The 15,740-nt window shown below is 35.8% G+C and overlaps 1 protein-coding gene across 1 annotated transcript in view; it reads left to right on the top strand.

Moving 5' to 3' along the window:
- Positions 1-15,740, top strand: part of pex5la (peroxisomal biogenesis factor 5-like a) — a gene marked incomplete at both ends in the record, with an annotated part of 84,686 nt that overhangs the window by 47,436 nt on the left and 21,510 nt on the right. Inside the window, 6 exons of the mRNA XM_079244733.1 lie at positions 192-303; positions 6,340-6,540; positions 9,403-9,523; positions 11,000-11,093; positions 11,870-11,899; positions 15,378-15,473. Of these exons, the coding sequence (XP_079100859.1) occupies positions 192-303; positions 6,340-6,540; positions 9,403-9,523; positions 11,000-11,093; positions 11,870-11,899; positions 15,378-15,473 (654 nt within the window). The remainder of the gene's footprint in view (positions 1-191; positions 304-6,339; positions 6,541-9,402; positions 9,524-10,999; positions 11,094-11,869; positions 11,900-15,377; positions 15,474-15,740) is intronic.

Here is a 15,740-nt window from a genome sequence, read left to right as displayed (position 1 = left end):
TTACAGAATTATAAAATAAAAACAAGACATCATCTGCTATGGTACAGGAATATGTTGTGTGAATCAATGCAAAGGAACAGAACTTCCCTTCATGTAAACAAAGCTGGTGGTATTTGCAGAGGATTTCATAGGAGTTTTACAGGCACATGCCAAGTGAGAGTCTGAACTGTTTCAAACATTTGTCTTTCCAGTTGGTGAGTGAGCAACAAGAAAGCCGGCCGCTACTAAGCCCTTCAATCGACGACTTCCTGTGCGAGACCAAGTGTGATGGGGTTTCCCGCCCAGTGACTTCCAACACAGCTGGTAAAGCTCTTGTTGTCCAGTCTGTACAGTTGTTGGTAACATGCTGACACATCATTGACAATTTTGTGAAAATTTCAAGTAATTTTCTTCTCTTCAACCATGCATCTGTTCCTCTGAGTTCAAACTTACTACCTAAAGAGTAATATGAAAAACAAATGCCCTGTCATGGTACAGATGATAAGGGTTGACTTCCCTACAGTACCATGTTGGTACTGTTAACACAAGAGGGAATTTATTAAAGCCTTCAATGCTTGTTAAGTTGTTATGTTCATATCAACTATGGCAACAAGTCTATGGAAGGTGTGTGTCTTTTATTTGGCTGCATCACGTGTCTGATGAATAAGATTTACTGTGTACTACTGTTACAAGCAGCACAATACAAAGGTTTAACAAAGTTTTACATGCAAAATCAACATTAAAGAACAAGGTATGTCTGTAAAAACATTGGTTTCATTTGTTGTTAAAAAGACACTAATCTTTCACAAGAATTAGATTGATATCATAAGTGTATAACTAACCAGGATGAGGTCATCTATATGCTCAATCCAAGTGGGATTGTCAGGAGACAATGCAAGTCCCAGTTCTAACAAGGTTTCTTCCTTCTTCCTCTTTTGAAGCTAATGACTTATCGTCTCTAATGGCTCATTCATTCTCCGCACATCTCTTAGTGTGTAATGTACTTATAACCTGATCATTGGGATTTTTTTGGCATATCTTGTTGAGGCAATTGTGTATGTTGACACATTTTCTAAGACAGTCAGACTTCAAACTTAGACTTTAAAAACAATTTTCAGGAAACTGGTTTAGGAAACCCTGCATTCATCAACTCTTTTATATTATCTCAACAGCTGGTCTATCAGCATAAATGTTTGTTGTTTATCCAGATGACTTTAAACCATCCAAGTGATAAAGGCCACAATACTACCATATGCACTAAATCTTCCAAATAGGCTTTACTAATCACCATGGTATATATTTATACACCGTACACTCCCTATAACCATTTAATGCTGAAAACAATGAGCTAAACCGATTGACTGATGTGAACAGATGCTAAATGCTATCTTGGTTTGGACCCTGATCAATGACCCGTACCATCTTTTGAATGATAATTTGCAGAACTGGATTGCACAGCTGACATGTGTCATTTCCTATGTGGCCTCTGACTGCGTTGATTCAACCGAAAAAATAAAAGCTCACAACCTTCTGTCTTCTTAAAGCCTCCTCTGTCTGTTGCTGTTAGTGTCAGAATCTAAAGCGAACTGGTTCAAGTCAAAGTTAAAATTCTGTTCAGATAAATACTAAAAACATTTCAAACATTTTGAATAAAACTCATAAAAGGATAACCTTCTTTAAAAAATAATTACGACAAAACTAATGGAAGAATTTGCCAATAAAAGGTTACAGCACTTTCAGGGCAACTATGATAAAATGGCAACATTACACTGTCACATAGTGCTTTAAATGGTCAAATTACTACATTTACCAAGACGTCAAATGAGGAAGTGAAGATTTACCCTGCAAACTGTCTATCAAGACAGCATGACTCTATATTAAGGACTTTTCACTTTTCAAATTTACTGTCAGTCATGGTTAAATATTAAAATAAAAACAAATAAAATGAATAAATTAAAAAATATATACTTAGTGGCATGCAATACAAAGAGCAATTCATACCATTAATGAGACAACATGTAAGGGAAAACACCAATATAATATGAAGAGGCCAACAAGCATATCTCTTACACACATTTTGCAGTAAACCTGGACAATAATAAAGGATGAACAAGCTAAAGTTTCAGACCAGCCCACTTTCACTTACAGATAAAAGGTAAGTGAACAGCGGATTCTGACTTTGTTTGGGAGATCATTTTTGAACACCGAATAAATGCTTGTGAGTGAAAATAACCAAGATTTAACTAAATATATTAAATGATAATGACAAGCCCAACATTAATCTACATGAAATCCACATTTCTATTCAAATTTAAAAAGTCGATCAGTTTTTTGTTTTTTTTATTCAAGCGCTTACCAGGCTGTCAAATCACTTCTCTATTCAAGTGTTTCAGGTTATTTAATTTTGCAATTAAAAACAACCCTGTTTCAAAATTGTCTTTACAAGTTGGTCAAAGAAACATAAAGAGTGACACAGCTGCAGTGAATGCAGAGATGTTAAATAAAGTCCTACAGTACCTGAGCCAACTTTATTCAGACACAGCTGACTTATAATTTTAACTTTTTCTCATTCATTGTTTATTTTTTTTCAGTATTTTATTTTTCATGCATTTTTCTCTGTGTGGCCCTGCGATGAACTGGCGAGCTGTCCTGGGTGTACCTTGCCTTTCGTCCAAAGGATGCTGGGATAGGCCCCAGCTTCCCCACAACCCTTAATCAGACTAAGCAGTTGGGATTTTTTTTATGCAACAAAATATCAATTTCTGGACCAAAAAAAAGCATTCCTTCACACATTGAATCAATCCTGACAAAAAGCCTAAAGCTCTATCACCGTACATCTACACAAGCAGCTGCCTGGCAACGCTTGACCAACAAGTTTGTGGCAGACTGAGCCATCAGTAAAAGTCTCAGTAAGCTGAAACTCTAAGGTGCAGTTAGAGAAAAAAACAAGCCTTTTTTAAACAGTAATGTCCTGTAAACCCATACAAGCTGATCTTGCTGATGAAACCATTGGAAAAATATGGAATTTTAGCAAGCCATCTGTCCGTTTTAAGAAGAAATGATGTGTAGCTCTTCTCAGTAGTAATCATGGCTGTTATTTTAATCATTCTAAAGTGTGCTGAAGCTCATTTACTCAAGAGGAGCCTCTCATTGCCATCTCCTTATTGCATCAAGTCCTCTGTTTCTTTAATGAAGGAGAAGAAAAATCTTATATCAGCTATTTTCTTTTGCATACTCGGGCAATTGTCAAAAATATAACTTCTTTGATTAAAACATGAATATTTGTCTTTTCTTTTACTTAATAATAAGTTTAAGTATACTTGTAAAAAATGAAATACCCAGGAAAGATGCAGCACCTACAATTTATGAAAGAGATTAATCTGGTCTGAAAAAAATAAGTTACATTTCTAAACCATTATAGCTATTGGTGCTGATTTGTACCTATTGACCTGCAATCAATACATAACCACCTCATCACAAACGTTTCATCTGCCCTCCGTTGATTATCTCAATACTCCTGATTTCATCTGAATGAGACGAATAGAAATGTTCAATGTAATTTTCCACACACTTCTTTATGCCATATCCATCCAGTCTTGCTTTTTGGATTTTATTTCTGAAAACTGTTTGGAAAACCAGTGTGTCTTCTTTGAGTTGTAATTGTGCTCATCATCTATAGAGCACAAAGCATGGGAGAAGAGCTGACTCTCTAATTGCGCACAGTCAACAGTCAACAAACGTTCTCAGTTGGTTATCATGAAACAGCAGCTCGCCAATTATGTAGTCATGTGCCTGTATTTTTTAGCTCCACTGAAGACACAGTCAGGATCCCTGGAGATGAGGAAGAAGACTTTTAAGTGTTATCAAACAACTGCAGAATGAAAGTCCTGTTTCCCGGGATGACAAAGTAGCCTGGTTTTTGTGTGTGTGGGGGTTGTTTCTTTTTTTTTTTTTTTTTTTTTTTTTTTTGCTTGTTTTATTTATTTATTTATTTGTTTGTTTGTTTATTTATTTTTTATTTATTTGTTTAACAACAACTTTAATGCCATGCTTTTGTTTACAGTGTTCTCTCTCAATGTGCTCAAAAATGGAAAGCCCACATAAGAAAAGAAGGTTTATAGGTCACCAAAAGTGTATGACCATTACCATGAGTTATGTAATGGTTTTATTGTGGCAAGAAATAATAATTTTTTAAAAAATCAATGACCTTATTCCTCCGGGAATTAGACGGTTCATTTACACCCATTTGAATTGTTTTAGCAGGCCAATATTTGCATGAGCACAACTATCTCCGCAGGCTGCACTAGTAATAAAAAAGATTAACTCAGCTGAAGGTTATTGGATTCAGCCAGCAGCAGAACAAGAAGTGAACTTAAAAAACACAATAAGTCAAAGTATAATAACAAAAATTAAGTCAATAAACAAAATGTGTAACAAAAGTGGCTGTGAAAAGTGAAACTTCTTGACAAAAGCTCTGTCAGCTCCTACAGCCTTGGATAAAATACTTAACTGACCCTTCACCTTTCCAAAGATTGCATTTGCCTGCAATATATTTAGATTTGCTAAAAGAGCAGCATCAAGTTTTTCAGATGTCCATCCCAGGGGGAATAATTCGTCTTAAGTATCTGTGACAGCTCAACTCAGCTTGTCAGAAAATATGTAGATCAAAATGAAGGATTCATTGAGCACAATAAAAGAAACGTGTTGCACTGAAGATGAGGAGAAATCTGAACTTTTACCAATGACACAAGTGGGTGTAAATAATTCTGAGTAAAATAATACTTCCAATTTTAAGTTGAAACAAAGATTTTCCAAAGCATGCAAAAGAATAAAAAGAAAGAAAACAGTAAACATAACCAACAGCTTCACTCATTTTTTATTGAAAGGGTGTATTTTTTTAAGTAACATTGCAATCCAATAATCATTGCAGTGCTACATTAATTTTAAAAGATTCTAATGAATTCTGCATTATTTAAGATTTACAATTGTCCTGTCTTAAGTGCTTTAAGAATAAGAATAAAAGAATAAGAATAAAACTCCTCCAACCAGCTCAGCCAACATGCCAGATGGTTTGTTTCACAAAACCAGCAGTAATAGTCATCCATTGAACCCGTTTAGAAAGAGCAACCAGTAAAAGCAAATGTGAAGCTTGTTTTGGTGAAGCTTAAGTCTTTTGGTGTTTATCAAAGGCTAATTCTGGACATAATGAACTTAAAAGAGCTGTTGTTCTTGGTAACATCTAACTTTTGCTGAAACAGCAGCGGGATAAGCCAACATTTGAGGAGGGCGCAGCCACTATTGTAGGACAGTCATTTGCATGAGAAAATAACACCACGGAGACAACTTCATGGAATTCAAAATCTCATTTTACAACTGTAATTAAATTATTGTAATATTTGATGAAAACATATGAATTTTTCAGTTATCCATCTTAGTGACAACATGAAACAGTTTTTGTCTTTACATCTCATCTTAACTTCAGATTAATAAAAACCTGTCTAAACACATTTTTCTATCATAAAACACAATTGAACCTAATTTTTTTTTTTTTTTTATAATAAATATCAACAGTTACCTAAAAATATTACAAGAAAGCATAAACAGACAAAAGAAAGATGTTTATGTTACTCTCCAGTAGGTCATCTTATAGGTTGATAAGGTAAGTTACTGTCTATACCAAAAAAATGTAAACACTCACCTACATACAAAATTGGAAGTCCAAGTTTGTGTCTTCACCTTCAAAGTTTTGTATTCATGCTGACATGCTCAGTATTCATGCTGACATAGAGTAAGTCTTCATATTTTTGTGCTGTCTAACATGACTTTGGATGTAGTGGTTTTGAATGGGACATATCCCTAGTATGTATAATTTGTGTGTTTGGTTTAGAGGTAGCAGCAGCTAAGCTAAGTGATCAGAGAAAAGGGTATTTTGATATGAGTATTAAAGGATATGTTGTGATGCCAGCTTTTTTTTTTTTCCTAACCTTAACCGTGTCATTTTTAAAACATATCCAATTATACTATAATACTTTGCCATGTTGTATTTAGTGCTTCACTCTAAACATCAGACTTTCTGTGAGATTGCATTACGCCAGTTGTTGCAGCCATGTACAACATAGTTTACACAGCAAACACCTGACAACTCTACATAGGCTGGTTTATTCACTCAAAAACAGGAAATAAGTTAGATTTTAATGACATTAAAAATGTCTCGTCAAATTTTCATTAAGACTATAAAATGGCCGGAATTTCTATTCCAGATATTCCATGTTTTTTGGTATGTTCTTCCCCTGTTTTATACTGTTGCTTCCTTATTAAAATATTTATTATCATGTATAAGGAATCTAACTTTCTCCACAGTTCTGTCTTCAACACTGGACCTGTTAGATCTCAGTGAACCTGGTGAAAGGAGGAACAGCAAGGACAGCAAGTCTTCACGATTTGACAGCCAGAAGAACAACTTGCACAAGAAAAAAACTGATGAGACCGAGCTGATCCAGGTGGAAGTTGAACAGACAGGACCAAGCATGCGAACTCCAGAGAGGCGATCTATCGACTCAGGTAGGTTAAGACAGCAGGGTTAAGCTTTATAGTTGTTTGTTAAAGTGCCTCGCTAACCACAGTGCTATCATTCGCACTTGCAACCTGGTAAAGCTTTGCAGTGATTCTCTCTAACAACACGTTTTAAGCTGCGTTTCTATTACCTTTAGAAGTGTGCAAAATCTAAATATTGCAATAAAAAGCGGTAATGGAAAAACCTGCATTTAAGAAAAACCTCTCAAATATTGCTAAAATGTTTTATGCTCTCATGAGGTGATTTTCAGACATGTAGATTTAGAAGTATGTCACAAACGTGACCAGTGTGACCAGTTTATTTCATGTAAAAACTGCACAGTTTGGATGAATGAAGGACGAGATGGTAATCCCAATAATCTTTGCAAAAAAAATCAAGAGAAATACACAACCACCATCCTTGATACCAAACAACAGCAAAATTGAAGACTTCTACAGGGAACAAACAAATAACAAAGGAAAATGTGGGACAAGGGCTTCAAAACGTTGTGGAAAATCCTCTGCAGCAGTTGGAAAACTCTGAAACAATGTTACCTGGTACAAACCATAATGTTGGCTTATTCCCTGGGTGTCCAAAGTCGGCCTTTTAGGGTTGCTGTCTGCAGGTTTTTGATGTATCCCTGCTCCAACACACCTGGCTTCTATTCAATGGATCCAACAGCCATTGAAGTTCTGCATAATTACTGATTAGTTTGAGTCAGGTGTTTTGAAATCGGGAAACATGGAAAATATGTAGGATTGTGGCCATCAATGATTGGCGCTGGACACCACCGGCTTGTGAGCTCAACACCATACAGGGGAAATACAGGCATATTGCTGATGTAGTTTGTTGTAATTTTAGATATCTCACTTTTCCACTCCTGCTCTCAGCGAAGGCGGACGCTTTTTATCTGTGCTCCTGTTGCCTCCCTCTCCTCCCACTCTGGCCTGCTACTTTGTCCTGTTTGACTCTGAGCCTCTTTTTACATCTCTTTACTTCCACTAAAACTACTTCATGGATTTGATCGGCTGGTCTCTCAACGCATTTGATCAAATTTTCTCAACCCAAAGATCGGGCAGAGGGGAGCCCGCATGTCCTGAGAGGACGCTTCCGGCTGGATACGTTCAGGACTCATGGGCCAGGTGGAGACCGATGTGTCTGGCGGTTCTGTCCTCTGAGGACATGGAGGATGTTTACATCTTTGGATTGTTGGTGATCGGGATTCTGCTGATTGGCGCTGGTGGAGTCCTGATCTACCTCAACACCCGTGAGATTCTGGCAACAACTGGCAGACTGCCAGAATTCTGCAACGGTATGTGCTGGACTAGCAGTGCACAGACTCTTGCGTTGACTGGACTCAACAGTAAGCAGGATACCAGTCTGGCTCATATTGGTCATCTGCCCATGGTTCCGGAGCAGGTCCGCAGAATCGATAACAACATGGAGAAAATGTCTGCTAGAATCGGTGGAAATTGACCCCCCCCATTCGGCTGTTCGGCCTGAGAACTGCTATGGACTCAAGGCCGAGGGTAAGTTGTTTTTCTCGCCTGGAACCCAAACAACAATCATATCTGGATTCGGCTTCCCAACGGCCTTGGGCCGGCGCAACCCCCCCTGAGAACGGAAGAAGACATGTTCATAGATGCTCTGTCCCCTTCCTTATCCACCCCCAGTCCCCTCCCACATGACTCACTGCCTTCCTGGACTTTGTGTGTCTTGTTTTAGTTTGTGCTTCAGTGTATGAGGTTTTTTTCTTTGTATTTTCGGACCGCCTCTTTCTGGCGCGGCCAGAAAGTTACATGACTTTTTTTGCCCTCGACCCCCCTGTGATCCCAATGTATCTCTGTTCTTATCTATTGTAAGGCAGCGCTAGTAAACTAGCTGCATGGCCTAAGCTTAAGCTTGGTTCTGTATTACTCTTTTGTCATGAATGTTACATGTCTGTATGTCTGACCTTGGACGAGCTGGTTTGAACTCTGAATTTCCCCTCAGGGATGAATAAAGTATCTTTGATTGATTTGATTTGATTTTGCAACAAACTGTAATGGCAGCACAGCTACCAGTAGAATGTTTTTTCATTGCTCAACGTCACAGTCTGAATAACAATTCCTGAAAATGTTGATAGTACAAAACAGCTATTACACATGTAAGAGTCCCAAATCAGATTGTACTGTGGAGTTTTATCAGATCTATTTTAGGTTGTTTACTTACAATATTACATGCACCTTAAAATTAAATAATGTGTCCTGTCTGCCATCAGCCACTTCACCCCAAACCCCAAAGCTATAAATCTCTCAAACCCGTTTCCACCTTGCTCTTACAAACCCTCCCTTACTATAATTCTCATCATTCCATGTGGAACTGACCTCACACCTCCGCAGCATAGACCTCAGAGGGATCAAACCAATTTACTGTAATGACAGTGATCATCTCAGAAGACATTTCCAGGAAATGGTCAATTACTTTTGTATTTGTCAGCTGAAGAGGTTAAAGTGATAAGTGGTAAGTGAGAGGGGATTCAAACCCTCATGTCAGTGAGATTCATTTTATTGTAGTGCTGGTATTTGTCTTTTTTTTGTATGGGGGGGAAACTTGCTTGAAATGTGGACAGCTGTTTTATTATAGAACAGGAACATAAGCTGCAGGTTCTCCATTCGTCTTATTAGAAAAAAAATCAAATTAGTACTTTTCCAGATTGCGAGATTATCATCAGGGAAGGTTTTATTACATGGGGAAGTTTTATGTTTTAGACACATTATAAAAAATTAGGCTATTTAGATTAACTTTTTCACTTCAGTTCAGTGTTGATTATATACATCAGTTCCTATCATTCATAATTCTTATCATAAATTATTTTATCATTGTCATAGTTACCATTGGCTCGTTGGATAAATGGGAAGAACTGAATCCCAACCCTGAGAGAAATGGCAACCGAAAATGGAAGCTGGAGAGACGGCGTTCTTCAAAAAATTCATCTAATGAGCTTCTGTGGTAGGTCTTGGACTTTGTATTACTCTTGTTATAAATCAATGTCAAAACAAAATCATCAGTGGGATCTGTACTACAGCTCATTTTACTTTTCTTCTCACATTCAACAAACAATCTTTTCATTTATGCTTTAAAGGAGGAGGTGGTCATAGCCTGCGATTACAGTCTGTGAACATCCTTCTGTCAACAACTTTTTATACAGTTTTATAGACAGTTTTATACAGTATTAGTTTGTTATAGGGCTGTGTTGGGGGAAGGGACCTATTCACTTCTACAGCACAAGACTGCAAGTTCAGCTCACCTCAAACTCAGTATTTCACCCTCATCAGCATCACACAGCTGTGTCACTCAGGAAGTGAAAATATAGAACATGAAAGTGTGAACTACCTGCCCATCACAGACAAAATAAGAAAGAAACTTTTAGAAATAATAATATTATATATATATATATATATATATATATATATATATATATATATATATATATATATATATATATATATATGTATATATATGTATATATATGTATATATATATATATATATATATATATATATATATATATATATATATATATATATGTATATATATGTATATATATATATATATATATATATATATATATATATATATATATATATATATATATATATATATATATAAAACAGTTTTTTCATGATGAAAGATCAGATAAGACAGAAAATACATAAATGGGAAGAATAATAGAATTCTAAATATTATGACAAGAGTTGACCACACAAACATAAATGACTAAGAAAAAAAACCCTATTTTAATTATGCTAGGCTATTAGCATATTTATAGTCTTTTTTTACATGTTATATATATATATATATATATATATATATATATATAGATATAGATATAGATATATATAGATAGATATATATAGATATATATATAGATATGTATATATATATATATATATATATATATATACATATATACATATATATATATATGTATATATATAGATATGTATGTACATATGTACATATATCTTATTATAACTGTAAATTCACAGAAAAATTCAGTTCATTTATCAACTATCTTTAATATTAACATTTCTACTATGATGCAAGATGAAAATGTTAATGCAAAAAAGAAAAATGACAACCAAATTCTGACAAATATGTAGTAAATTAATTAATGTACTTTGTAATTTAATGTAGTTACTATATTAGATATACTTTGTAAATATACCTAAGCACCCTTCTTATGTGAAAGAAATGTACTTTAACAAATTAGAATCTCATTTTTACTATTTCAAAAGTGACAATTAAACTCAAATTTTACATCTGCTTTTTTACTGATACCAAAATATTTTTTCAAAGATTTCACCATTTTTCTAAACTAAAGTAAGAATGAAAATACTTGTTCTCAAAATGGTCATAACTTTAATAAAAAGGAATATTAATGTTGTTGGATCTTTTATAACAATCTTCTGTCCTCTCTTTCAGGTCTATAGACTGTAAAATCCAGTCAGATTCATCAAATAAGAACTCCTTGGAAACAAATAGCAAAGTTGAGCCAGAGTCAGCCCTTGCATCACAAGTAAGTACTCAGTACGACAGCAGGAGGCAATATTCAACATTACTGTTCACTCTGTGTGTGCTATAAGCAGTTTTAACATTTTAAAGGTACAGTGTGTAACAAAATCAAAGCTCAATGACAGAAAACTTTACTAAGTCATAGTATATTTATTGCTAATCAGTCACTTTAAAAGATAACTCTTATTATTTCATTCTCTTGGAATGGGCTATATGAATCTACTTTTTTCCTACGGTGACTCTGAATGAACAAACAATGCTGTGTGTGATGTGAGAACCGTCTGAACTACAAAATCATAGTAGTCCGATTAGTGCCAGAGCACCATTTTGCATAAGTAACGCCTCACAAGTCACATAGAAAAAGACATTATGCATATAAACAACTCTGGAGTAGTGGTTCCAGGTCATTGCTGCACCTGGGACCACTGGATCCACTCACAGATTAAAACATGATCATGTCTGAAAGAGTTTTGGCCTTTGATGGTCACCGGCCAGACACAGCTGTACTTGGCTTTTTAAAATCCTTTCAATACCCATATGTACCACTAGCTGGCAGTAATTTGTACACACTCTACCTTTAAAGGTTGTACCATATACCTCAAACATGTTAATACACATTAATTAACCATGTTGCCATTGTATTAACCTCATAAAATAATAAAATTTTAACAACTGCATGATAGTCCTGCCTTAATATTCAAGTTTCTATCTAATAAGTCACCCGTTGTGCTGTTGTTTACCCATCATGTTGTCCTAACACCTACAATTCTTCCATTTCAGCTCAACAGGCAGTATATTAGTGGAAGACATGTAAGCCTCCCTACGTATCCTTTCATATAACAATGAAAGACTTATACATTTGCACCAGTACCAAAAGCATCACAGTGTCTCATGATTTTGACATTAAAAGACCAAAAGAAAAGAAAAAAAAAAAAAAAAAAAAAAACCTTCATTTTTAAAACCAAAAGGCACCTTTGAAGAAATCTTTGAGATTGTTCTTTTGTGGTGCTATGAGGTCCAAATGTCAAGCGCTTTCCACCGTCGTTCATGTTTCTGTGTAGGTCTACTAAAGAGGTCTTGTTTCCAGATGCCATTATTAGATTAATAGACCATGAATTATTTAGCTGCCTTACTCTGAGCCCATTAGTGTTGATCTCACCAAGCTAGCCAGGTATACATCACCTTCTCAGCACTTTCATTAATAATAGATTTTGAAACAAATATAGCAGTCCAAGATGGAGAGAAGTAATTGACAAACAAACACTAAATTTGTTTAGCTCTGGAGCTACATAGTTGCATACCAAAAGACATACTGTATTACACACACACACACACACACTCACAACTTGCATGCAAAGAGGAAACATGTCTTGCATGGGAGTTTCATACTCTGAATTGCCACGAATGTAAAAAAAAAAATATTTAAAAAACTAAAAAATAAAGGAAACTCAGCTTCAAGGAAAAATCCACCCCTCAGGTAATGTTAGGGGCAATTTTATCATGAGCTTCACATGCACACAACTGGTGAGGTAATAAAGACTATGTAAAGATGTTTTTTGTTTGTTTGTTTGTTTTTTTTTATTACCTCTGTCAAGGGGGTTATGCTTTCCCCAGCATTTACCTGTTTGTGTTCAAAGTTACTCAAAAAGTTGTGGACAGATTTTCAAGAAATTTTCAGGAGTTGTTGGAAATATGAAAAGGAAGAAATTATTTAATTTAGGTGGTGATCCAGATCACCATTTGGTTCTAAGAATTTTTTTTTTTTTACAATTATGGCCCTTGGCGGAGGTTTGCGCTCTTAGAGTGCTTCTCTAGTTTAGTTTAGTTTGCTTTCTTCTTATTTAGGTCTTAATTAGGAAGCTTTGTCTGAAAATGTATCATTATCTTGTTAAAGTGACAGATTGATGTTTACCGATGCCAGACTGGATCAGAAAAAATGTTGAAACGAGAAGGATGCTGTCCTGTGAGTGATAGTAAAGTTCAGGCATATTTTTGAGACTAATTATTCATTCTGAACAGCAACACAGCTGATGCAGTCTAGCTAATCGTACTTACAATGAACCTTTTCTAAATCCTTCCAGTGATTGTCCCATAACTACTCAGGATTGCATTTGACAATTAATCCATAGATGATAAAAATTATAATAAAGATTTAAAAAAATATTATAATAAAATTGGACTAATTGAAAGAATATAGCTACATAATTGGCTAATAGCAATCAATATATAGTCTTGATAAAGCAGACAAATGAAGAGGACAGAGAAGTTTGAGAGTGCGAGAAAATAGAAGGAATAAAAAGTAGCAGGTTAAAAGACCCAAACAACAGAAAATGAAGCTAGATCTTAATCTACTTAATAAAAAGCTAAATATTTAAAGTGGACAGAGCTACCAAGCCTGAGGTAATATTCATTCACTCATTCCTTCACAATTAATGGTCGCAGGGAAGCAGGCAGGGTACTTCCTGGACAGGTCACCAGTCCATCACAGGACCACCTGAGGTATTAACACCAAGATATTACAAAGAGAGTGCAATGCCATTGATGATCGCTGCATGCTAGAAGCAGCACAATAAAACACAGTTGAAAACAAATGAGAAGCAGAGAGTGCAGACTTCCAACAAACAAGCTATCGATTTTTTTTCCTGCTAATGATGTTGGGCATTATTTTTTCATTTCTGAGATTCCATGAAAATTTACTGAAATCTGGTTAAAGGTTTATGAGTTTTGTCGCTAACAGATAGAAAGCCAGACAAGCCAACACTTAATGCATTATTTTGTTTTTATTCTCTACCATCATCTAAACCAATAAGAGAAGGATGACCCGAAACCAAACCTGACATTTTAAAACGTTTATAAATTAATTAAGGTTATCACAACATATTTGTCAAATGTGTATGTACTATAGTAATGTTAAATGAGAGAAAAGAATAATATCACCTGTACAAAGCCTATCATTTTAGAAACAACCAAGCAAGAGTTTCATACTGTGTTTCCATTTAATAATTCACACATTCCCACATTACTCATAGTCAAAACCAGAATGTGAAAATGATGCTCTAGTATCAGCACAATCAATGCAAGTGAAGATCAAGTGATATGTTCACAACACATAAGGCAGCCTTGTACTCTGGTCTACTGATTCTTGAGTTACAGGAAACCTGCTGCTTGCTTGTTTAAAGCCAAATGTCTTCTTGATATTAAACGGAGACCCCTGAAGAAGCAGTTTGTATCTAAATCCCAGTACCACGTAGTGAAATTAACAGCTGATATTTTTTTAAGGCAGTTAAAACATTTTCTAAAAAATTATATTAAAAATGCAGACCTGAAAAATCTCCTGAGAAATAAATGCAAAAAGAGCAAAAGGCAGCAGAATGGTAAATACCTGTTCTGAACCTGTTGTTGGGTGGATTTTTCCTTTCCTAAAACAACTGAGATGAACTGCAATTTATATCACACAGCCCACAAAATCACTGCAATTACATGATAGATACAAGATTTTCTTTTAACACTGCATGCATTTGGTTCTTTCACATAATAACATACTTATCTACACTAAACGTTTTAGTTATGTTTTTTCTGTCCTAAGTAACCCAAAATTGATCTTGTATGGTGGGTTGCATATAGTTGAGAACTGCAGGTAATGGCTGACTTGACTGCAAAGCGGGGAAAAAAAACAACAAGAGTCTGTAATGGTATTTGTTTGCCCTGGGATACATATAGCCGTAGCTATTTACAGTAAATCTGATGCTGTGTCACATCTGAGCATGAAAGAGAATCTTAAAATCATTCACTTCCATAGTTGTAATGTGAAATCATGAGAATTACTCAGCCTGACATTGGCGAACCACGTGCACGTAATTGGTCGATTTCCATTTTCACAGCCAGGCAAAGCTTCATTTCCAAGTTTGTCACAGAGAATTTATCAACATATTTCTGATAGCGCATGTGCAGGTGCATGGGAATGGGCCAGGCTTGGGTGGAGGCTGAAATTGAGAGGCACTAGATAAGTAGCATGTAGTCCAGATGATGAGAGGAGCTGGGTTGTGAGGGAGGGGGGGTGTTGCTGACAGTAGTGATTCTGCTGGCCTTCCTAAGCATGTCAGAGGCTTTGTTGAGGCAAGGATATTTATTCGTCCCTTAGAAAGCAAAGACGGCTGACCCTGCACATTCCCTTCCTGCTTCTTCCTATGACTCTGTGTATGTGTGTGTGGGTGTGTGTGTGTTTGTGCTAAATGAAGGTGGATGTGTTTAGCATAAATGTTTATACCATGAAATGTGTGTGTGGCAGGCTCGCCTAACAAAGGAGCAGCGCTGGGGAAGTGCCCTCCTGTCCAGACATCAGTCACTGGAAGAGGAGTTTGAGCGAGCAAAGGCTGCTGTCGAGGTGAGTCAAATGAATTCTGTAAGTGCACCTCACGTCTGTCACCTGAAAAAGACAGCTGGTTGGAATTCTTGTTCATGAGATGTTGATGTCTTTGTCAGTAAGATATATTTTTTTAATATGTGGGCGTTGTTGCAGAATGCATTAAAACAAATGACTGGGTTCCAAATGACTTGATCAAAATGCTTAACAATTTTTGTTAACCTTCAAAAACCTATAACTTTCAATTAGTTAGACTGACATTAGGAGTTTTGGATCCAAACCACAGGC

Source organism: Telmatherina bonti (genome assembly GCF_933228915.1).
Source record: "Telmatherina bonti genome assembly, chromosome: 8".
Taxonomy (NCBI): Eukaryota; Metazoa; Chordata; class Actinopteri; order Atheriniformes; family Telmatherinidae; genus Telmatherina; species Telmatherina bonti.
The sequence above is the reverse complement of the archived record's forward strand: the minus strand, read 5'-3'. Positions and strand labels throughout refer to the sequence as shown.